Genomic DNA, 24372 nt, shown 5'->3' with positions numbered 1-24372 from the left:
AACAAGAAAAATTAAAACACAACATCCAAATAGAAGAAGAACTTTCTTTTTTTATTTGTTGTGAAACTACAAAACATACTTGTTTTTGTTTGTTTTTTCGTGCTGGTGAAATATTTACAGCTCTGGTCGACAAGTTACAGTGTCCGAGAATAAAATTCACAGCTTTTCGGGACTCTCGCGATAAAAAGAAGAAAAAAAAACACTGGAAAAAAGCAAAAAACCCAAATCACAAAAGTGCAATAAATACAAGCTGTAATGTTTCATAAACGAACATGTGAGCAGCTTCATCGCAACACAAACAGATTCATTAGAATAAAAAAAATCATCATCAAACGAGGGGGAAAAATGCACTTGAACTTCCAAAAAAAGAAGAAAAAAAAGAATTAAATCACAAACTACATGATGTGACGATCAGTATTTGTTTCTTTCTCTGAAAGATCGAGATAAAAACATTTCTTCATCCAGAGGTTTCTGATTCAACAACATTCCATCAGATCCTCCGACTACAAACGTTCCTATTCTGTAAATCTACTCCAGCTACAAGTGGAGGGAAAGAAAAAAATAAAATAAATTGTTAACATTTAGAAAATGAATGTCAATTTTTGTCCCCATTTCAGCTTCTCGTAGATCAGATGATGTTTTGGACATGAACAAGAAATTAGGAGGAAAAAAAAAGTACAACAACAAGTTTATAAGTTGCTCGGCTACGGAAGAAGATTAGAGCCATGTCAAAAAAAAAAGAAGAGGAAAACATGAGACTTTAATCCCAGAATTTTGGAGTTTAAAGTCTGAACTTTCGTCTTTTTTCAAAATAGGGAAAGTATTTTTTCTCTGGGCACTGATCATCTTCCGTTCTCTCTAAAGGCACCGACATGACTCCGTAGACTTTGGTTCATTTCACAATGTTCCAGTAAAAAACCCTCATAGGGCTGCGTTCAGGTGCAGGAGGAAATACGAGCGTCACTCGTCGTCACATGATTTGGAACAGAGGGAAAATTTAGATATAAGCTTTTCTGATTTTCAGACGTTTTCTTCCTCGGATCTGGATTCACAACTCGTCCGATTGCTAACCGCTAACGCTTCCATATTTTTCTTGAACGCACCTTTTTGTGCGGAAGAAAAGTGTGGTCGCAGTCTGGAATTTAACTGTAAAATAAAATCCAAATGAAAGTTATTTTTGTTTATATTTATTCTGCCATTTAATTAATTTGTCTGTGAAAACACTTGTTGCCGGGCAGATTCGTAACCATCCATGACCCCGGATCAGATGTGTGGTTGTTGAATCTTTGGTATTGATCTGATTGATCGATCGATCGACTGTTCGAGTCCCGATCAGACTTTGACTTCCTGCAGTTTGAACGCAGCCTCGGCGTCGACGTCTGATTTGTGTAAATATAAAGTTTTACCACAAGACGAGATGAGTCGTAGTGTCGAGTGATTTTTGTGCACGTGTGAGATATTTATTATTTTAATAGACATTTGTGCAAAAATATTCCTACTTCTACCTGATATGGTGCGAAAATATACTTTTTTTTAATATTGGAAAATTTTGGGGGGAGGCAGATCAGCGACGAGTTGTTTCATCGGTGAAACAAATTCCACTTTTTAAATCCGTAAACTTCTCACTTCATCTTTTCCTCAAAGTTTTTTGAGTTTTTCCATCATTTTCTGCTTTTTTCGTCGTTTCCTTCATTTCGCTTCCTTGTCGACTGTGAGTCTGTTTCTGTGAAGACTTTATTTTAACACGATGTTGGAGTTGGTTTTCTTTCTACCTAATGTCCACTTTATTTCCTACATTTCCCAGAATGCATTGTACAGCTGTTGACGTCAGCTGCAGGCAATCGGTTCAGTTCTGTTTAGATATTTGTCTTCATCTAAATCATCTATTAACTTATTTCAAATTTTATATCAGTATTTCCTTATCTCATTATTATTTTTGTAAAATTATTTTCCACATTTGAAATTCCAACTTCATCATGTTGCTGATTAATTCATATAATCAATTAAATAAAATATTATTTATTTATTTTTATCTCTGTATTTGTTCTCCACCTCCAAAACAACGACTGGAGAAGGAGCTCTGATCCAGAAAGATTAAAATAATAATTATAATATTGTTTCTCAGACTTTAGGAGAAGATGAAGAAGACGATATGAATCGTTTGTGACTCAGCTGCTGAACGTCCACGACAACGACTCAGATCGGATTCAGAACAGATCCAGTTACAGACGGAAAAAAATAAAACAATAAAAACCTGTTTAACACAACTTCTGTCTTCCTATTAGCTGCTGGTCAGTTGATGGGGGTCAGGGGTCAGGGGTCAAACAATCATAGAATCAGTAAGTTCACATTCATCAAAAATACATTTTGATCTTCACTTCCTGTTTCAACAATCAACAGTCGATTCCAGCGCGAAGAGAAAAGTTTTACATCTGAAAAGAAAACAAAGTTTCTTTTCCCCATTTAAAAAAAAACTTTTTTCAAAGTTTCAAAGTTTCCTCCAGTTTGTTAAAGTGCTGACTAACTGATCCACTACCTGAGTGTTAGTGCTGCTTCTACTGAGTATGTGTGTGTGTATGTGTGTCACATCCAGTTGATTTATTCGTGTTCCAGTTTTCGTGTGTTTTGCCGACGACGCTCACGTTCGATTGTCCGACGACGAAAGACAAATCTTCTATCAAAGTTCTAATCTTATTGATTCTGCGTCACCTGGTGGTTACTGGTGGTAACGACACGTTGACCAGCAGGGGGCAGCGAAACACTCGGGGAGGAAACACCAAAGAAGAAGAAGAACAAGTAACAATCTTCAGTATTATGACCGTAAAGAGAAATACGCTCCTCCCCCTTCATAACAGACGGAGCAGCTGTCAGATCCATATTCACATATTTGGACGTAACAGAACGACAGAAGAGGAAATATGATAAACACAAACAACATCTACAAAATAAAAATATTAAAACCGCCGTGTGCTTGTTTGTCTGAATGAAAATCAAATGTCTCTCATCAGTCGATATTGATTTTTGTTTGTGTACCGTCGTCTTGTGATTTGATTTTGTGCGAAGAAGAAGAAACATAAAGAAGATTCTTTACGTCACGATTAGACGTTTGTGTTGGAATGATTCTAACAGGAAGTGATGAGACGAGAGGAGATGACGTCACTAATGTACAGATGAACAAGATCTAAACATATTATTTATATATATTTCTACATTTCTTCATAACACCGACCAACGTTCGCTTCATGTGTCTGGGAACAGCAGGTTCAGACTGAGGGGGGAGGTCAGGGGTGAAGGTCATGGTGAGGTCGAGGGGTCGGGGTACTTTGAAATGCTTCTCTACATGTTCGGCAGGTCGGGGGTGAGGTCAGGGGTCAGGGGTGAAGGTCAAAGGTCAGGGGTCCGGGTCTCTACACGTTGTCGGCCGGCAGGTCGGGGATGCTGCTCTTCGCTCGTGTGAAAAACGCCATCTTCTCTCTGGAATCAGACAAACAGACGAAGGTCAGTGAGATTTAAAGACATGAAATACTAATAATAATATGTGTAATAATGTTTCAATCGGCCCATAAGACTCGTTCACAGATGTTTCAGTATCAGAATCTTTCCGATATGAAAACTAAAAAAATCAGGTTCCTTAGATCTGGTTGCGTTTGTGTTAGCATTGCATGCTAACTTCAGTAGATACAGCTTCTCATGCTAACACACGGTGGCTACGCCACAGGAGCTAACTCTCTGTCAGAATGACTTCCTGCTCTGAGTCAGGTGATCGCCACCAGGCTCCTCCCACCTGAAGGTCTGGACCTCAGGAACCTCTTTGCGGCTGCGGCCCCGGATCTTGTGGACGTCCTTCGCCGCCGCTCTCATCATCTTCTCCACCCTCTTCTCCTGCAGCTGCTCCTCTCGGGTCTGAATGGGACGACGAGCAGAGACACGGTCAAACAGAATCTCTCAGTTTCCTCTGGACAGGTCCTGAGACGGACGGGGTCACTCACCTGCTTCTCGGCCTGTTTGAGGAGGAGGCGGAAGCGTTCGTCCTCCTGCACCCAGGCGGGCAGCTCCCTCTGGCCGCGCTGCCTCGCCTGCTCCAGCTGCGTCTTCAGCTCCCGCAGGACTCGCAGCTCCTGCGTCAGCCGGGCCTGTCGGGTCCGGGACACCTGCAGGTCCAGTTCCAGGTCCAGGGACGTCCGCAGGAGACCGTCCAGACCTCTGACCTGCACCGGAGGCTGAGGAGAGAGAGATCGGTCGGTCTGTTTGAAACTTCTTCAGACGTCATGGACGAACTGATCTCACAAAGACACAAAGACTTTTGTACTAAATATGAAATAAGATGATTTAGTTTGACTTCATCTGTTCGAATAACTGATGAGCCATAAACTCTCCTTCTTCCCTTTTCTTCATTTTCATAACTAATATCTCGAAGTCGTGGTTCATCTGAACGAGCGGTCGACGTTTGATTCCTGCAGGAAAACATCTTGGTTCAGATCGTCACCAAGACATAACACTTCCTGTGAGGAAGAAGACGTCAGCTGAGGAGGAAGAGGAAAAGGAGGAGGTCCTTCACACAGCTGAAAGAAGAAGAAGAGAAAGAAGAAGAAGAGGTGGAAGAGAGGATGAGAAGGAAGAGGAGGAGGAGGAAGAGAAGAAAGAAGAGGAAGAAGAAGAGAAAGAAGGGGAGAAGTAGGAAGAAGAAGATGACAGTCACAGTGGTCTGTACCTTCTTCCTGATACAGTGGAAGAAGAAGAAATAGGATGATGAGACAAAAGAGGAGGAAGAAGATGAAGAGGATGAGGAGGAAGACGATGAAGAGGAGGATTATGATGAGACAGTGACAGTGCTCTGTACCTTCTTCATGATACAGAGGAAGAAGTGGAGGAAGAGGAGGATGAAGAGGAGACACTGTACCTTCTTCTCGATACAGAGGAAGAAGAGGAGGATGAAGACGAGGATGAAGCGGAGACAGTGACAGTGCTCTGTACCTTCTTTGTGATACAGAGGAAGAAGAGGATGAGGATGAAGAAGAGGATGAAGAGGAGACGTGACGGTGGTCTGTACCTTCTTTGTGATACAGAGGAAGAAGAGGATGAGGATGAAGAAGAGGATGAAGAGGAGACGTGACAGTGGTCTGTACCTTCTTCATGATACAGAGGAAGAAGAGGATGAGGAAGAAGAAGAGGATGAAGAAGAGACGTGACAGTGGTCGGTACCTTCTTCATGATACAGAGGAAGAAGAGGATGAGGAAGAAGAAGAGGATGAAGAAGAAACGTGACAGTGGTCTGTACCTTTTTCATGATACAGAGGAAGAAGAGGAGGAAGAGGAGGATGAAGAGGAGACACTGTACCTTCTTCATGATACAGAGGAAGAAGAGGAGGATGAAGAGGAGGATGAAGCGGAGACAGTGACAGTGCTCTGTACCTTCTTCGTGATACAGAGGAAGAAGGGGATGAGGATGAAGTAGAGGATGAAGAGGAGACGTGACAGTGGTCTTTACCTTCTTCATGATACAGAGGAAGAAGAGGATGAGGAAGAAGAAGAGGATGAAGAGGATGAAGAAGAGACGTGACAGTGGTTTGTACCTTTTTCATGATACAGAGGAAGAAGAGGAGGATGAAGAGGAGACACTGTACCTTCTTCATGATACAGAGGAAGAAGAGGAGGATGAAGAGGAGACACTGTACCTTCTTCATGCGCATGCTGCGTCTCTCGGAGGCGTTCCTGACGAAAGGCGATCTCCTGCAGAGCGTTGAGCTGTCGCTGTCGCTGCGGTTGATCTGAGAGAAGAAGAAGTAAAAGAATCAAAGTGTGATGTTTCACTCTGGTTTGTTTTCTGTGTTGTGATATGTTAAAGCTACAGTCGTCGTCGTGGTTACCCTGCAGATGTACTGGCTCTGTGGTCCAGGGGAGAAAGTCTTGGAGCGGATGATGGTGTTGCCCCTCATGAAGGGGTTCTGCTGCTGGACGTCAGGCCGCCGCTCCTTCGGTCGGACCACGGAGCAGAGACGGGACGACGACGAGCCGCTCGTACTCGTCTCCTTGTTCAACTGCAGGATGGGAAAGTTCTGAATGTTCTGAGAGGAAACCAGAACATCGCTGCTCACGCAGCGTCAGAAAGACCTTCAGTTACCTTCTCTGTGATCACTGCTGCTGCTGCTGCCGGAGGTTTAGTCGCATCCTCTTCTTCTTCCCCTTCCTCCCCTTCTTCTGCTTCCCATTGGCTGTCGGGATAAAACTCGTCCTCCTCCTCTGGAGGCCCCGCCCCCTCCACGCCATTTCCTTCTTCGTGGTCGAACAGGTCGGCCTCCAGCGAGTCGCCGCGCCTGAAAAACAACCACAGTTTAAAAGATGAGACGGAAATACAGATTCTCTAAGAAGGAAATTAAATATCATAAAGTGCTTCACTCTGAACGTTTCTGTAGAAAATTAAAAGACATTTTGAAGTTGTCCTGCAGTTACACTCTTTGCCAGCAGGTGGTGCTGCAGCTCCGACACATCATCCTGCGTCTTGGTTTTGATTGAAATGATTTTTAATTTCTGTTTTGTTTTGTTTTTTACGTTTTTAAGGTAACGTTTGTTTCTCTGGACAATATTTAACAATTTAAACATTTTAATTTATTTTGTCGATTTAAAGAATCAATTTGCAGAAAGAAAGAATTCACATTTGACAGTTTTTATTATCTATTTGTGTTTGGTAACTTGTCGTCCAATGTGTTGATTAACAGAAAATATAATAGTCATATGCAAAAAGAAACAAAGTTGAATTCAAGTCATTGACTGAATTCTCTTCTCTTTTCCACCACTGTTTGTGTCGATCGAATCTAAAGTCCTTGTGTGATCAGAATTTATTGATCGATCAGGTTCATATTCCAAATTAAAAACAGTGAAGAATGAACCTGGACCAACAGAAATAAGAATAAAATCAACTCTCACCACTCGTCGTCCTCGTCGTCGTCAGTGGCTCCGACTGTGTCGCTGCTGGAAACTCGAGTCTGAAACACAAAACACTCACATCAGCACCGAGCAGGTTCAAGTGTGCGTGTCAGTGTCACTTCTGTCAGCAGCTTCTTATTAAATCTCCACAGGTTTGAAACGATAATGACTTTGTTTCATCAGAGAAAATCTTGGACCACACTCACACACCGACACACACACGGAAAAATACTTTTTTTCACAGTAAAATGATCCTGGCAAAAAATAATAATAAATAAATAAATAACTTCCCTCTGGTGGCTTCAGCAAAGAAGTGATTTTTAAAAAAGTATTTAAATTACAAAAATATTTTTAATATTTTAATAATTTTCTCACATCGAGCAGAAGAAAATCTTATGAAGTCAAATTATGTAATTCACGTCAAACTGTTCTTCTTGTTGAATGGAAACTATTTTCTTACTGAGATATTTTTTTTGATGAACAGAATTATTATTAACACTTGTGTGTCGTACCCCCAGCAGTCCACCAGGGGGTGGTGTCTCCCTGGTCTTTACCCGGTCTGAGGCTCCTGCAGCTCTACTCTCCCTGTCCTTGTTGTTGACCTCAGGCAGGATGAAGGCTCGACTCAGCAGGTTGAACCACCGAGTGCGTCTCTCGTCCGAACAGCTGATGTCGGCCAGACTGATCTGAGCCCCCGCCTGGAGGGGGGGACAAGATGGAGACAAGATGGCACGTCAGAAAGAAGCTCAGCAATTTCATCAGCACTGAGACGGTGGAGTTTACTTCCTCCCGACTCACCAGACAGTCTTCGTGGCCCGACTTGCTGGTGTTGCAGACATCCACCCTCAGGGTCTTCTGCCTCAGTGCACTGTGGGAAATCTGCATGCCGAACACCTCGTTGACCTCCACGGCGTCCTGCGGCGGAGAGCCGCGCGTCCGGAAGAGGCAGCGGGTCGTCTCCACGCAGGGCAGCACCACCACGCGCACGTACCTGCAGAGGAGACGCAACACGGGCGTTACATCGTCTGATCACATTACACAACCAGGAAGTGGCTCAGAGTGACGTCTGACGAACAGAAGTAATTGCGTCGTACATGTTGTGGTCCGCCGGGAGGCAGAGGGCGCTGCAGTTGGAGAGCTGCATGACGTAGATGGTGAAGCGCTGGTCTCTGGACTCGTAGCGGAAGCCGAGCTGCACCTGGGAGCAGCCGGGCGCCAGGCGCTCCTCGTAGGAGGCGTGCAGCAGGTCGGCGGGGAGGCCCGGCCTGGAGGAAACACAACCTCAAGTCAACTGGAGAATGATAAATTTAAATAATCATCTGTCAGCATTCCGAGTCGTAAAGAGGTTCGATGACATCGACCGTCGTACCTTCGCTCCGAAGGCTCGTACACGCCGCTGTCACCGGCCACAGATTCGTCAGACACCGCAGAGGAGACGCCGATCTTCTTCGGCCCCGACGCCCGCAGCTGAGGAGCCGAGTCTGAAACAGGAAGACGTGTGTGAATTCATCAAGGACCGTTTTAAAAGTATTGACTTAGCAGCGGAATCAGAAAAACACCAGAAGCCACTCACACTAACACCCTACCTATGACAGAAACACACTCGTCTCTCTATAGTTGTGAGGACACATGGCATAATGCTTCCCCCCCCACACACACACACGTGACCCAGCTGTAATCCAAATCCTCCTCTCTCCTCACTACACCAGCAGCAGTAAGGTTTCACTCACGATATTAAATTACACACACACACACACAGTGAGTATTCCTGGTGTCCTGCTTTCCAGTAAACTGGTGTTGTATTGGTTGTAACAGAAATAAAGCTGTGACATCACCATCACTGTTCTTCTATTGGATGAACTGAGTTATTCGTGTTGACGTCCGTCTGTTTACCTCTGACCTCGCCGCCCGGCGCCGTGTTGGTGCTCTGCTTCACGTCCAGCCCACGTTGAGCCTTGTGCTCGTCCTGCCGCTGCTCCCGAGCGTCCAGGCTGAGCTCCAGCTCAGCGAGCCGGCCGTGGAGCTCCAGGTCCAGGCCCAATCCGCCGGGCGCCGTCTGGCCTGTAAACGTCTCGCCGGACAGGAAACTAGCGTCTGTGACCAGCGGCGAGCAGGGCGGGGACAGCGAGGAGAGGGACGAGCGTGGAGACAAGGAGCTCATTGAGCGAGGGGTCTCTGACAGTCTGAGGGCCTGGATCCTGGACGGGCCCAGCTCCGCTCCCCCTCCCCCTCCGGCCGAGCCCGCGTCTCCTTCTGTTTGTCCCGCGGGCCTCTCGGCGTCCCGCCCGCCGCAGCCCGTCACCACCTCGTGTTCGTGGATGGTGGTGATGGAGCTGGAGGGGCGGTAGCCCCCCGGGCCGCCCTCCTGCAGGAGGATGTCCAGCTTGTTCTGGAAGTCCGGGTCGGCGAGCTCGGGCTGCTCCAGGTAGATGTCGGTGAAGCTGAGGGAGGAGGTGGAGCCGAGGCTGCTTGTGGTGGCTAGGGAGCCACGGCTGGAAGTCAGCGAGCCGCGACTGCTGCCCGACGAGCAGGACAGGGTGCTGGCCGAGAGGCTAGAAGGGAGGGGGTCGGAAACAGAACGATTCAGGATCAATATATATCTACTGATCACAAACAGCTGTTATCAATGTGATGATCCGTGTGACGACCGACAACGTTCTCCTCGACCTTTCAGACTGATCTTTAAATCCAGCAGCGTGAAATATTCATCACTTCCCCGACAAGTACGTCTCTTACAGCAGCTTTGCATCATCTCATGAAAACGTACAGAGGATTAGATTTTCTCTGAGAGACAATCTTCATCTGAGGGTTAAACACTTCAAAGACCAAAATTTTCACACTGAATTTAAAACCTTTTCCATTAGATCATCTGAGGGTCAGAGACCGGAATTAATGAGGCGACTAATTAAATAATCTGACAAATAAATATAATGAACAGGAGTTCACTTGCTGAAACACAAGAGTCGTGACTGAGACGAACCTTTTCAGTTGAGTGTGAAGTGACGAGGCGAGTCGAACCATCTCCTCCAGCTCCTGCACCAGTTTGTTCCTCCTGCTGTGAAGTCGCAGCCTGAAATCATAAGAAAACTAACTTGTAAAAAAAACACAAAAAAAAACACGAAAAAGTCAAAACACAAAAACGTAAAAACACGAGCAAACGTCTTTGGCTCTGGAGATAAAAAGCGGGTCGTCCACTAACCAGCGGCTGGTGTCAACATACTTATATTGAGATTACAGATGAATAAGCCCCGCCCCTCACCTCTCGGTCAGGGCCTTGCTCTGGTTGTCTCTGGCCGCCTGCAGGTCTCGCTCCAGACGTTTCTTCTCGGACTCCAGCTTCTGGGCGTCGTTGGGCTGCAGCCGCTGGCGAGGGCGGACGTACTGCAGCTCCTTCAGCAGCTCCTCCTTCTCGTTTATGAGGATCAGACGATCCCGCTCGGGGTCCAGCAGCCCCGGCCACGCCTCGCTGTCCAGTTTGGCGATCTGCACCTCGATGGTGGCGATCCTGCAGAGGAGGGGGGCGGGGACAGAGCGAGGGAGTGAATGTGACGGACAGAAACACACAGGCGGTCCACGGTCGGGGCAAAGGTCAACGTCACTACCTTCTCTTGGCCTCCTCGTACTTCAGACTCAGACGAACCTTCTCCGCCAGTTTGTTGGTGCTGGTGATGAACTGAAACAACATTATCAGGTCAGAGTTAATGAATCAGGTCACTGTGAATTCTGAGGAGTCGGACTTCTGACAGGACGTCAGCTCCGAGGAGAAACTGTCCCTGGATTTAAACGTTTTGCTGCGTGAATGTTCCTGACGCTCCTCACTCACCTCGGCAGGGATGTCGGTCTGCGAGCCGGCGTCCGAGTAGAGCCGGGGGATGGACAGCTCCGAGTTGGCCAGCGAGGGGCTGCTGCCCCACAGGTCCTGCTGCGAGCCCGAGTCCAGCTGGAAACCGTCTTTCAGCACCGCCAGTTTCTGGATGAACACAAACAGAGAAGAGAAGACGACACGAGTCACCGGAGGGACCAGCGAGAAGCTTCTACGTGGTTTTGAGGTCACTCACAGCTGCTGGGGTCAAAGGTTTCCCCTGAGAGAGTGAGTGACAGCGATGCAGCAGCCGCAGTGACACTTTCATCTTTACGACCGTGATGAATCTTATCGACTCTGCGGCTCTGGTTTTCACACGCGACGGAAAAATAACCAATAACCAAATAATCACCTCTGAGATAAAACAGTGGTGATGCAGACCTCTCCCTCCCTCTCCTTTCTTTCTGTGCCCGCATAAAAATGAAAGACGTCATTACCCATAAATCCTATGGTGCGTGTTCCTCTGACCGACAGAGAAACGTCTGCACATCTGAGGCAGTTTTGTCTCAGTGATCAGCGACGTGACGTTGTGTCCAGTCAAAGTGTTTACAGCTCGGACTGAACAGAAAAGACTGAAACTATCAAAGTGATGAGGAACAAAACCTCTGGAGATCTGATCAGGACTAATTCGCAAATCTTAGATGACCGTTGTTGGCCAGTGGTATGTGGACTAAGAACAATGGTTTATTAATTTATTGGATAAAATAATAAACGTATTAAACCGAAAAACAAACTGGTTCCATGTTGGAGAAAAAAGGAAAAACCTGTGAGTTTCAACAGATAAAAAGACTCTCACATTATAGACGAACACAGACATGAACAGACTCACACTGAGCTGTCGGCTGCAGATGGTTCAGGGGAGACGGGGGGAGGGAGGGGAGGGCACAGAGCATATTATGTTTTATTAAACTCTCTCTCCTCTTCCTCTGCAGGTTTTCTGATGACACCTAGATTTAGATTTAAAATCCTGGAGGTTGTACGAAGGTGTATTTTAAACTAGTGTCTTAGATTGTGACAGAATCTATTTCTGTTATTAAATATGATCTGTTGAACAGACGTGTTGCAACTGTTTGTTTATAAAAAATGTCTTGCATGAAATAAAATATAAAGTTTAACCTGGAGAAGTCATAATAATATATAATAATCATCCAGAAACAATAATCAGCTGCTTGTCAGTTGTTGAGTCAGACAACTATTTCCCCAAAGAGCAGGTGACAGCAAACCTTACGTTTGCTATTTGAAAACATTAACTATATGTAAAAAAACTGGAGTGAAGATTATAAAACAATTACATCCCATTTGAACCTCCAGGTTGGGATCGTTCTGTTTCCTGTACCTGCATCAGTTCCTGCTTCTCCTTCTCCCCTGAGCTGATGGCGTCTCGGATGGAGCGGACCTCACTCAGGATGACCTGCGCCTCCTGCAGCTTGTAGCCGTACGAGCTGTTCGACACCTTCAGGTCGATCCTGGAGGAGGTGGAGAGGTAGAGAGAGAGAGAGAGAGGCGGGGAAATCTGATCAGAAATGTTCTCACACCGTAGTTTCAGGGATGTGTCGGAATAATCAGGGGTAAAAAAACAAAGTTCCTGACTTGGAACGGCCCCCATCAAGTCGGAGCTACGACTGTTGACGTCACATACACAGAAACATGGCATCAAAAATGAATGTGAGAAACTTTTGATACTGCCAAGATTTAATTTGTATTATGATATGAGGTTCAGGTGGAGCGAGCAAGATCAGATAGAATAGTTATTTATTGGAAGTAAAACTGAAAACATGTCAGATAAGAAAATTATTGGAACTGGAAACGAGGAGCAAGTGAATGCAGCATAAATCATAAAATAATGGTTTGTTTCAGTCTGTGCAGAAGTTTCTGTTGCTCAGATGTTTGAGTGTGAATAAATAAAAACAACACGAGACACGTCAGGTGAAACGAGCGTCTTAGATTGGACGTCTCCTTCAGGTGGAAGGGAAACGAGTTCGAGGACACGAGCAAATGTTTGTTCAGCTCGTAACTTCCAGCCAACACATCAGATCCTGCTTCAGGCTGCCAGAGGACCGACGGGAGGGAAAACTACCGACAGGCAGATATTTAAACTTGGTCATCAGCAAGTCATGCATGAATCTGAATAACAGGTCCGTCCACATTCTTTTGAGAGGGAGAGGAGGGGGAAGAAGGGAGGAAGGGAGGGAGGGAGAGAGAGAATGAGGAAGAGAGGGAGGTAGAGAGAGAGGGAGAGGAAGGGGAGGGAGGATCTGAGGGAGGAGGATGTGAGGGAGGGAGGGTGGAAGAGAGGAGTAGAGAGAGAGGGAGAGGAAGAGACATGGAGAGGGAGGGAGGGAGGGAGAGAGAATGAGGAAGAGAGGGAGGTAGAGAGAGAGAGAGAGGAAGGGAGGTAGAGAGAGAATGAGGAAGAGAGGGAGGTAGAGGATGGAGGGGGAAGGAGGGAGGGAGGGAGAGAGAGAGAGAGAGGGAGAGGAAGGGGAGGGAGGAAGTGACAGAGAGAGAGGGAGGGAGAGAGGAAGAGAGAGATGAGAGGGAGGTAGAGAGAGGAGGGGGGAGAGAGAGAAATGAGAACATTGTGCCATTTTAAATTAGAGAACAGGTTTTTTTATGTTCTCAAAGCTGAATCTGACCTTTGACCTCAAACTCGACCACAGATTAGTGTCTTTATTGATACTTGTGTAATAATCAGAACCATAAACATCAGACGGGATCAGGCAGCATATCAAGGGGCGTCCACATACTTTTGGCCATACAGTCAGTTTCTTATCAGGAGCCGAGTTTGTGTGTGTCGGTGTGTCTGTGTGTGTGTGTGTCTGTCTGTCTGTCTGTCTGTCTGTCTGTGTGTCTGTGTGTGTGTGTGTGTGTGTGTGTGTGTGTGTGTGTGTGTGTGTGTGTGTGTGTGTTTGTGCGCGCGCGTCTGCATTCCATCACTTCTCCTGCTCACACACCGATTGGCTGCCAGACGCCGACTGTAACAGGAGAGCAAAGAGGTGCAGGAATGTGGTCCGACCGCTCTGCCACAGCTCCTCTTTTAATCCTCCTCACACTCTCGCCGGGGGCAGAACAAACACTCCGGACATTCCTGCTCAGCTCCACTCGGTCCAGCGGGTCGGGTCGGGCAGCTCGTCACCGAGCGAGGCCTCCACCTGAGACACCACCGAGCCCCGAGGTGTGGACGAGACGCGCCGCGGGTCAGGTGACCTGGGTGTTTCCTCTCACGTCCACATGCCTTAGCCGCTGCCGCTCCGCCGTCGCTCGGTTTATGGACGTGTTAGTGTTTAATGATCTAATGGAATGTGTGATAATGCCGAAGCAATAACGGAGGCGATAAGCCGGCGTTTACAGCGCACGCAGGTTCCCAGGTCAACATGTCGGCTTCTGACCACATGACGATGAACTGGGCAAATTCCAACGATGAAGACTTTAACTCTATCTCTACTGTACAACGTTATTCCCACGAGGTCACAGCGATCATGTCACAGATATTAAAAAACAATGATTTGGTCTTAAAGAAAAGTTTGTCTTGTTCAGAAATGAACTGGTGTTTGTGGTTCGTTGACTTTTCTTATCAACATTTTTCATTTTGAATAAACACAAAGCACTAATGGGTTTGTTTTATATCTCACCACATATACAAATAGGAGAAAAATAAATCATTCACAATCCTGCACGTGACGTCAGTTCTGCCACCTCACATCAGTCTGTACACGTCTACTGTACCCGTTAGCGTGAGGACGTGTGTCGTGTTAGCGTGAGAAAGTGTTAGCATGAGGACGTATTAGCATGAGGATGTGTGTCGTGTCAGCATGAGGATGTGTCGTGTCAGCGTGAGGACGTGTCGTGTCAGCGTGAGGACGTGTGTCGTGTCAGCATGAGGATGTGTCGTGTCAGCGTGAGGACGTGTCGTGTCAGCGTGAGGACGTGTGTCGTGTCAGCGTGAGGACGTGTGTCGTGTCAGAGTGAGGACGTGTGTCGTGTCAGAGTGAGGACGTGTGTCGTGTTAGCGTGAGGACATGTAAGCGTGAGGACATGTTAGCGTGAGGATGTGTGTCATGTTAGCATGAGGATGTGTGTCGTGTCAGCGGTAGGACGAGTGTCGTGTCAGCGTGAGGACGTGTGTCGTGTCAGCGTGAGGACGAGTGTCATGTCAGCATGAGGACGAGTGTCGTGTCAGCGTGAGGACGTGTGTCGTGTCAGCGTGAGGACGTGTGTCGTGTCAGAGTGAGGATGTGTGTCGTGTTAGCGTGAGGACATGTTAGCGTGAGGATGTGTGTCGTGTCAGCGTGAGGACGAGTGTCGTGTCAGCGTGAGGACGTGTGTCGTGTTTGCGTGAGGACATGTTAGCGTGAGGACATGTGTCGTTTTAGCGTGAGGATGTGTGTCATGTTAGCATGAGGATGTGTGTCATGTTAGCATGAGGATGTGTGTCGTGTTAGCATGAGGATGTGTGTCATGTTAGCATGAGGATGTGTGTCATGTTAGCATGAGGATGTGTGTCGTGTTAGCATGAGGATGTGTGTCATGTTAGCATGAGGATGTGTGTCATGTTAGCATGAGGATGTGTGTCATGTTAGCATGAGGACATGTGTCGTTTTAGCGTGAGGACATGTTAACGTGTTAGCATTAGGACATGAGGATGCAGGCCTTACTCTCTGAGCGTCTCGAAGCCTTGTTCCTTGAACTGCAGCTCCTGCTTCATACAGGCCAGGTCTCGCTTCAGCTTGTTCACCTGAGACACGGAGGCGAGAGGAGGAAGAGAAACTGTCAGGCAGTGAAATACTTCAAACTGGAATCAAACTGTTGCTGAATGTTGATCAGGGATCAGTTGTCAGGAGGAGAAGCTCTTACCCGACTTTTAGCCGTGGATATCTCTGCTTTCAGGATGTCGGGGTCGTACTTGCTGGACGACGAGGATCGAGAATTCACTGCAGGAAAAGGAAAGAGGTTTTTTTAACTGCCCCTGATATTATTTTCCCCTCTGGCTGTTTCGTGGTCTCGCCGCCGGTCGACTCACAGCTGGTCTGTGACGTAGACTTGTCCCGCCAGGCGTCGTGGAGCTGCAGGTACTCCTGCTGCGCCAGCCGCAGCCGCTGCTCCTTCACCTGGTAGATCTCCTTCTGGGCGCTGAGGGCGTCCCGGGCCACGGCCAGGTAGTCCCGCAGCATGGCCTCCTGCTCCCGCTGCCACTGGGCCCGCGGGTCCTCCAGCTGGGTGCTCTCTGAGGGAAGAGACGGGAAGAGACGGGAGTGTGTGGAGGAGGAGGAGGTCAGTGTTTGAGCAGGACGTGATGAGAGCAGATGAACGTGTAACGAGATTAAAATCATATCTGCAGATGTGAACTCACTGCTGTTGTGGTCGACATAGTAAGATCCCACCACGGGGTCGTACGCCTCCTCCCAGCCGATCGGCAGCTCGTCGCCGATACAGTCGGCGAACGTCAGAGGCTTCGTCTGCCTGAAGGAAACAAAGTGACAGAGATGGATTCAGGAACATGAACAGTAAAACAAACCACGATCAACGGTCACAAGCGCTATTATTCAGCATTAACTAGAGTCAGGTCGATTCAAAGTCTCAGGACTCGGTCCCGTCAAAACAGAATGTGGACATCGTGGTTGATTCTGCGTTGGCGGCGGAGTCGCTGTGAGGCCGAGGGGTTGCCCCGGCAACCTCCAGGCGATGCATCAGTGCTGCCTGTGGAATGTCACGGGCCGGTTTCCTCCTATTGTGACCGACCACAGGGACCAACACCCCCCCCACACGCACACGCACACACACACACACACACACACACACACACACACACACACACACACTAATGTCTGTTGTGTAAAGAGATAAAATGAATGTTGATATTAATAAATTATTAATGCTGAAACAAAAAGCTTTTTAATTTGCTTCATCTTCCCCCTTTTTTTTTGTTCTGCACCAAAGCAAAATTCTAAAAAATATAAAGATATAAGTCAGAAGTTGATAAATAAAAACAATTCTGATTCTGATTCACACCAACGGGAACATTTCTGGAACATTGTATGTGTTTGTTGACGTCCGATCGCTCAATGTGAATCTTCCAGAGATTTTTAGAGCTAACGATTATCTTCATAAATCGATTAATCTGTAGATTACTTTCTGTATTAATCTTTGAGTTGTTTGGTTCATAAAATGGTGAAAAATGTTGATCATGTTTCCCCAAAACTTCAACATGATGTTTTGTTTTGTCCTCACACCAAAGATCTTCAGTTCACTGTCACAGAGGAGCAGAGAAACCAGAACATATTCATATTTAAGAAGCTGAAATCAAAGAATTTTTTTCTCCATAAAAACTACTTGAAACGATTAATTTAATAGTCAATAACTAATCGATTAACTGTTGCAGCTCTAGAGATTTCCAGTCGGGATATCTTCCAGATATTTAACTCGAGGGGCCTGACAAGGAAAAGCTCCAGAATACAGCAACATTCACACATTCAGCCGCTCTGGAAAACGTCTGGACCTCAGTGCCAGTGTGATGCAGCTCCTCATTCCCGTCGCGTGTGATGGACTAACAGACACACATGTCCGGAGAAGCTTCAGGATCACCAGGATGAGATCCGGAGACAAACAGTAGAAAGTGAGACTCTGCTGCAGCAGCAGCCTGATGAATAATGAAAGGGGCCCGGACACGATCCCCTCGGCTCCGCGCTAAATTTAGCTCCGGAGGACGAGAGGAGAGTTTCTGCCAAACGCTGATCCCAGAGAGAGAAACAACAACGAGCCGGCTGGTTGGCTGGTTGGCTCGGCGTTCTGCATCCCATTATTTGATTCCTCTCTCTCCTCGCTGACCGCGGCCCGGCAGCGTTTCCCTCGGCAACTGCAGGAGGCAGGTCGTGTGATGTCACAGGTGTCATTCAATCTAATGATTATTGTCATTCAATCTAATGATTATTGTTATTCAATCTAATGATTATTGTTCTTCAATCTAATGATTAAAGGATTCCTCTTTAAAAGGTCAAAGTTTACACAGCTTATTTTTTTATTCAGTCTAATTTTTCTCTCATTGTTTTCGATGAGAGTGACGTTTTTGTGTTTTTACGTTTCATGATTTGGGACTTTTTGATTTTGCAAAAAACTCCACCAGTGAACTTGGTGGAACATGGAGCAGGAGAGAATCCATGACGACACGCTGGGTCCGGATCTGGAGTCTGGGATGTTCAATAACGTTCTGTAACATTGTGAGATAGAAGGAGTTTGTTTGACAGATTTCACAGTGGAATTATTGCTGAACTTTTACTGAGCGCGTTTATGAGAGAACACAAATGTTGCTCAGGATATTTCCCGGAACTTCTCCTGCTGCCCAGTAAAGAGTTTGAGTGAGGAAACGTCGACACACTCCCACGGAGCGAGTGGACGACGCGTTGATGACTGAGAATTAAAAACTCATCATCACGTCCTGCTGCTCGACACAACGTTCCAGAACGTTCCTGTTGTGTGAACGCGTCTGATATGTGAACAGCAGAAAATGTCGGGATATTTTTCGGGGTTCATGTCTGAAAAACAGCTTTTAGTTTAGTTGAGTTTTGGATGTATATGTGTATAGTGTGGATCTTTATCCTTGTTCTGTGTGTGTCGCTGGGTGAGTTATGTTTCAGACTGAGGTGCTTTAGTGTCACATGATGCTCTGCATGTTTTTTAAGAAGCTTATCTGAGACTAAAACTCTGCGAGGGCAAGAAAAAAAAACCTGCTGAATTCTTCTGACTTTTTTGCTTCAAAGTGGTGAGAAAAAAACACTGATTTGCAGGATTTTGATTCAGTTTTTTTCTTCACGTGATTCACCTGCGCAGGATCACACTCGGAGGTAAAACATCCGAGCGCAGAGCAAACACTCCGGGAGGCAACGCTGCATCGCTGAGTGCTGAGTCACAGATACTGTACATTCCTCCTGTGGAGTCACGAGCGTTCAGACGGAATCTAACAGCCGAGCAAAGTCCAACAGTAAAGACCACGGACGACACGCAGCAAACGCTTGACCAGAAAGAAAAGGTGAATTCATCATAAAATAAATCATGTTCCTCAGAGCGTCTGAAGAGAACATTCCTGTCCCCTGACGTCACGGTGGATGACGGTGTTGTTACCTGACATGTCTGTGAAAGGCTCATTTCATCAAATATCATAATTACAGATATATCTGTTCAACATTTAACAGGAATCTGTTAAATCTGCAGAGAATATTTTTTTCAAACTCTGCTCTCGTCAGGTTCCTGTGATGTTGTTGTTGTTGGTGATTTATTAAAACATCTTCACTCGGGCGGCTGAGCCTTGAGCTGCACTTTGACCTCTGCACCTTGGCAGGAGCTGAAAGAGTTCTGATGAATCCAGGCCTTTGGCCGGAGAGTGAGTGAGTGTGTGTGTGTGTGTGTGTGTGTGTGTGTGTGTGTGTGTGTGTGTGTGCGTGCGTGCGTGCGTGTGTGTGTGTGTGTGTGTGTGTGTGTGTGTGTGTGTGTCAGGAATGTGTTGTGTGTTTTTCTGGTGAAGGCTTCACTCCACTAGGTGTCTCAGTGTAAAACAACACAAGGAGTTTTGCTCCTTCAATCCAGAGGCCGTATTCACAGAGACCACGTATATAAAGACGATCACTGACTGTATATAAAGACGATCACTGACTGTATATAAAGACGATCACTGACTGTATATAAAGACGATCACCGACTGTATATAAAGACGATCACTGACTGTATATAAAGACGATCACCGACTGTATATAAGACGATAACTGACTGTATATAAAGACGATCACCAACTGTATATAAAGAAGATAACTGACTGTATATAAAGACGATCACCGACTGTATATAAAGACGATCACCGACTGTATATAAAGAAGATCACTGACTGTATATAAAGACGATCACTGACTGTATATAAAGACGATCAGTGACTGTATATAAAGACGATAACTGACTGTATATAAAGACGATCACTGACTGTATATAAAGACGATCACTGACTGTATATAAAGACGATCACTGACTGTATATAAAGACGATCACCGACTGTATATAAAGACGATCACTGACTGTATATAAAGACGATCACTGACTGAATATAAAGACGATCACCGACTGTATATAAAGACGATCACCGACTGTATATAAAGACGATAACTGACTGTATATAAAGACGATCAGTGACTGTATATAAAGACGATCACCGACTGTATATAAAGACGATAACTGACTGTATATAAAGACGATCACTGACTGTGTATAAAGACGATCACCGACTGTATATAAAGACGATCAGTGACTGTATATAAAGACGATCACTGACTGTATATAAAGACGATAACTGACTGTATATAAAGACGATCACTGACTGTATATAAAGACGATCACTGACTGTATATAAAGACGATCAGTGACTGTATATAAAGACAGAGACTGTATATAAAGACGATCACTGACTGTATATAAAGACGATCAGTGACTGTATATAAAGACGATCACTGACTGTATATAAAGATGATCAGTGACTGTATATAAAGACGATTCCCTCTGAGAACAACATTTAAAAATATTTAAGAATATATTAATTTTTCTTGTGATCGTGGAACTTAGTTTTTCTAAGATGCTCCAGATCTTTAGCTGGTGACTGATGAGTCGAGAAGAGACGGAGCCTGAATCTTGTTCTGTTCTTCCTGCTCATCGACATTCCTCGAATTAGGAATCAGGTCTGCAGGTGTCAGTTTCCTCTCTTACCCCCCCCCCCCCCATCATTGTAATTGGCTCAGAGTTCCCAGCATGCAGCGCTGCACAGCCCCACTTGTACATTCTCACCCAGACTCGTTTTTCATCTTCACCAGTTACTGAAGTCTCCAAATCCTTTTACTGGATTATATCTGGAATTATGAGGCTCAGGCCTTGTTTCTTTTCTAATAGAGTGAGTTATATACAGTCAGTGATGGTCTTTATATACAGTCAGCGATCGTATATATACAGTCAGTGATCTTCTTTATATACAGTCGCTGATCTTCTTTATATACAATCAGTGATCGTCTTTATATACAGTCAGTGATCGTATATATACAGTCAGTGATCGTATATATACAGTCAGTGATCTTCTTTATATACAGTCGCTGATTGTCTTTATATACAGTCGCTGATCTTCTTTATATACAATCAGTGATCGTCTTCATATACAGTCAGTGATCGTCTTTATATACAGTCAGTGATCGTCTTTATATACAGTCGCTGATCTTCTTTATATACAATCAGGGATCGTCTTCATATACAGTCACCGATCGTCTTTATATACAGTCAGTGATCGTCTTCATATACAGTCAGTGATCGTCTTTATATACAGTCACTGATCGTCTTTATATACAGTCAGCGATCGTCCTGATCGTCTTTATATACAGTCACTGATCATCTTTATATACAGTCACTGATCGTCTTTATATACAGTCTCTGATCGTCTTTATATACAGTCACTGATCGTCTTCATATACAGTCAGTGATCGTCTTTATATACAGTCAGTGATCGTCTTTATATACAGTCAGTGATCGTCTTTATATACAGTCACCGATCGTCCTGATCGTCTTTATATACAGTCTCTGATCGTATTTATATAGCAAGGCAAATTAATATTTTAATTTTCCCGTAAAGTTTTATATTAGGTAGAAATTTGTCAAACGTGAACGCGGACACCGATTTTTATCATTTTGTGATATTACGATAGAGACAATAACTGCCTTTTATTAATAATATTTAAACATGGCTGACTCCTTGTTCCCTCATGTTGAGCACAGGAGCATGTCAGAGGTCAGAGGTCAGAGGTCAGAGGTCAGCGGCCCTACCTGTCTCTGGGGTCGATCCAGCTCGTGCACTGGTTGATGTGGTCCACGTAGTAGACTTTGCCGTCGAAGTCCGTGGCCTCCTCCCAACCGTCGGGCAGCGGCAACTCCTTCCTGGGCATGTCAGGCCAGTCTCCATGTACCGGATCATATCAACTTCACCATCTCCATCATCTCCATCATCATCATCTCCATCACCATCATCTTCATCAGTTAGTCCCAAAGCTCCGGCTCCGTTGCGGTTTGGATCAGGCAACAATAAGAATAAGAAGAATCCATAATAATCCTCAGGTCCGGCGGGTTGAGGGGAGCAGCTCGACCCCGCGGGCTGCACTTGTTCCCCGGCTCATCTCTGTCACTGCGTCCGGCCGCTAAACCTCCAGCTCCCGCTGCTCGTCGTCGTGCTCCTCCTCCGGTCTGCGCATGTTTCTGAAGCTTCTCGTTTCACGCCTCCGGAGTGGAACTTGTTCCTCGGCGGTGAACTGTCGCCGGTGGTCGGTCCCGCAGCGGGACGCTGCCGCTGCCGCGGTTCTGCGGTCGGCGGCTTCAGCGTCAACACAAGCGGCAGCCGTGCGGACAGACCTCCGGGTCCGGCGGCGGTGGCTCGTCCCCGGGCTGGAGCTCCAGCGGGGTGTTAGAGTCGCCCTCCTCCCAGCGGGCTCGGTCCTCGCCGACAGGCCACCACCATGTTTAGCAGCGGTGCCCGATGCTAACACCGCCCGCCGCGGGGCAGCGAACTCTCTGTCTCAGCGCCGCCGACCAGACGGAAGTAACGAGCGGCTGCCGCGGCCGTTCAGATCCGGTGGAGTCCGCGCGGACCTCGTCTGTTACCTGGTGAGTCGGTCCGTCTTCACACCGGACGGAGGGAAGCGGAGCGACGGCGGTAAAACTCTTCCCTCGGTCCCGGTGACTTCGGCCGGTCGAGCGCCGTCAAGCTACATTCTATCCAACCAGCGGCAGCTTCCGGTCGCCGTGTTCAACAAAATAAAACGTTTGTTGTCAAGTTCACCTCGCAAAATAAAACTTCCGGTCGGAAAATGTAACGTTAAGAATGATAAAGTTATTATTTTAGACTTTGACTGATATCGACACAAGAAATGTAATATATTTGTTTTAATGACTGGTACACTCATTTGTAATCTGTCTTAATATAATCCTGCATCACAAAATAATTATATTATTATATATTATTATAACTGTTATTAAATATTATCACCAATAATCACAATATATTATCTGTACAGTACTTTTCACAACATAATAATATTATTAATACAACTAATTATAGCATTTTTATAGAATTATATTTTTCCCCGTTTACATTAATTATGAATGTGGTTTAAAAAGATATATTATGTACACAAACACACACAGATGATACAAATATGCATCACTTTACATTCACATGACATGAAGTTAAATACAAAATGATGTGGAAACCGGACGTGTACACATATATATCTATACAAACTAGTTGTATTATTTAATATATTTTTTTAACAGCCAGTTTATTCTTCATTAAACTAGCATACATATTTATCTTCTTTACTTTTTAAAAAAAAATTCTCTGTTGCGATAGTGAAATTATTGTGTCAGTCTGTGACACTTTGAGTCTTTCCATAAATGTTTTTGTATTTTGAATATCAAAAGAATATTGTGAGTGTTTGACAGTGAAACTTTACAGCTCACAGCGCCCTCTGGAGGTGAGTGACGGGAGCTGACCCCAGGTCTCATTATCTCTCGGATCTGAGGCGAAACGGAAACTTCTGATTATAAAAACATGTTGATTAAGATGTCAAATTTAAATAAAATCTAACAATGTCTCTCTATATATGAACATGTGACTGCATACGGGCCCCACAGAGCTGCTCCTGATCAAACTCTGGTCTGTAACTGATGTGGCTCATATCACATGTTTACTTTTCTTATGGATTATATACGACACCATCGTTCACCTGAACAATCATCTGCTAAATATAAAGAATAATGAACAGTGAGAGTCTGCAGTGACCTGTAGGTGGAGCTCTTCTCCTTCAGCAGCTGCTCATGATGGAAACTGATCAGCTGCTTCTCCAGACTCTCATGAAGAAAACAAACTCGACCTCTGGATGTGACCTTGACGTGACCTTTAATTCAGTCTCATTAATTACCATTAATGAAATCATCATCATCATTCATAACTTTTGTTCAACACCAACACCAATATATATTAATAGATAGAAAATGACCCAATAATTAAGATATGATATTCATGTGTATAGCAGAAAATTTAGATCTATATTAAAAATACAAGCCTGAATATAAATATAAATACATTATACAATAATGAAATATTGCACAGATTTAATGAGTATTGCTCTTTCTATTTAATAATGAAATTATAAGTTATAAGTTATAGTATATAAGTTATAATTATAACTTAATTCTAAGATATTATTACACAACATTAATATGCGACATAAATTAGTATGAATCTAGTCATATAATCATAATAAGTTTAAGCTAGTAATTAATAAACAATGTAACAAGTGATGTCACATTTACAGAATTAACTTTTTTATATGTTAAAGTAAAGTCAAATGCAAAAGTTTATAGTTTATCTTTAAAGATGATTGAAACAGTTCATCGATTGTGAATATAAGTATTCTTCTGCCAATCGATTAATCGATTCATTGTTGCAGCTTCAGTTGCGAAAGAGCCAGAAGTGAAGTTTACAAGCAGCACCTGAACGCAGCATCTTTTTCTTTTTTCCT

At 45.1% G+C, this 24372-nt stretch overlaps 1 protein-coding gene across 1 annotated transcript; it reads right to left on the bottom strand.

Moving 5' to 3' along the window:
• Nucleotides 1–30: 30 nt before the first annotated feature.
• Nucleotides 31–22564, bottom strand: wwc1 (WW and C2 domain containing 1). The gene is made up of 22 exons (XM_035625074.2): nt 21623–22564; nt 16137–16246; nt 15807–16010; nt 15641–15717; nt 15442–15521; nt 12123–12252; nt 10748–10894; nt 10527–10597; nt 10184–10429; nt 9905–9994; nt 8818–9476; nt 8294–8405; nt 8019–8189; nt 7723–7915; nt 7437–7622; nt 6925–6983; nt 6122–6314; nt 5868–6038; nt 5676–5768; nt 3990–4220; nt 3785–3903; nt 31–3474 (listed from the first exon to the last, which is right to left on the bottom strand). Exons 1-22 carry the CDS (start codon nt 21739–21741, stop codon nt 3408–3410), a joined length of 3528 nt encoding a protein of 1175 aa, XP_035480967.2. The 5' UTR covers nt 21742–22564; the 3' UTR covers nt 31–3407.
• Between the last annotated feature and the right edge of the window lie 1808 nt (nt 22565–24372).

Source organism: Scophthalmus maximus, chromosome 2, assembly GCF_022379125.1.
Source record: "Scophthalmus maximus strain ysfricsl-2021 chromosome 2, ASM2237912v1, whole genome shotgun sequence".
NCBI classification, from domain to species: Eukaryota; Metazoa; Chordata; class Actinopteri; order Pleuronectiformes; family Scophthalmidae; genus Scophthalmus; species Scophthalmus maximus.
Note: the sequence above shows the minus strand (reverse complement) of the source record. Positions and strands in the feature narration are given on the sequence as shown.

What these genes read in the sequence shown, in the direction of transcription:
- wwc1 (XM_035625074.2), bottom strand. Translation starts at nt 21,741, where the DNA reads ATGCCCAGGAAGGAGTTGCCGCTGCCCGACGGTTGGGAGGAGGCCACG. An exon ending in TATCCACGGCTAAAAGTCGG is followed by an intron (nt 15,522 to 15,640) that starts GTAAGAGCTTCT and finishes TCCGTGTCTCAG; the next exon opens with GTGAACAAGCTGAAGCGAGA. An exon ending in GACGACGAGGACGACGAGTG is followed by an intron (nt 6,315 to 6,924) that starts GTGAGAGTTGAT and finishes GTTGTTTTTCAG; the next exon opens with GCGCGGCGACTCGCTGGAGG.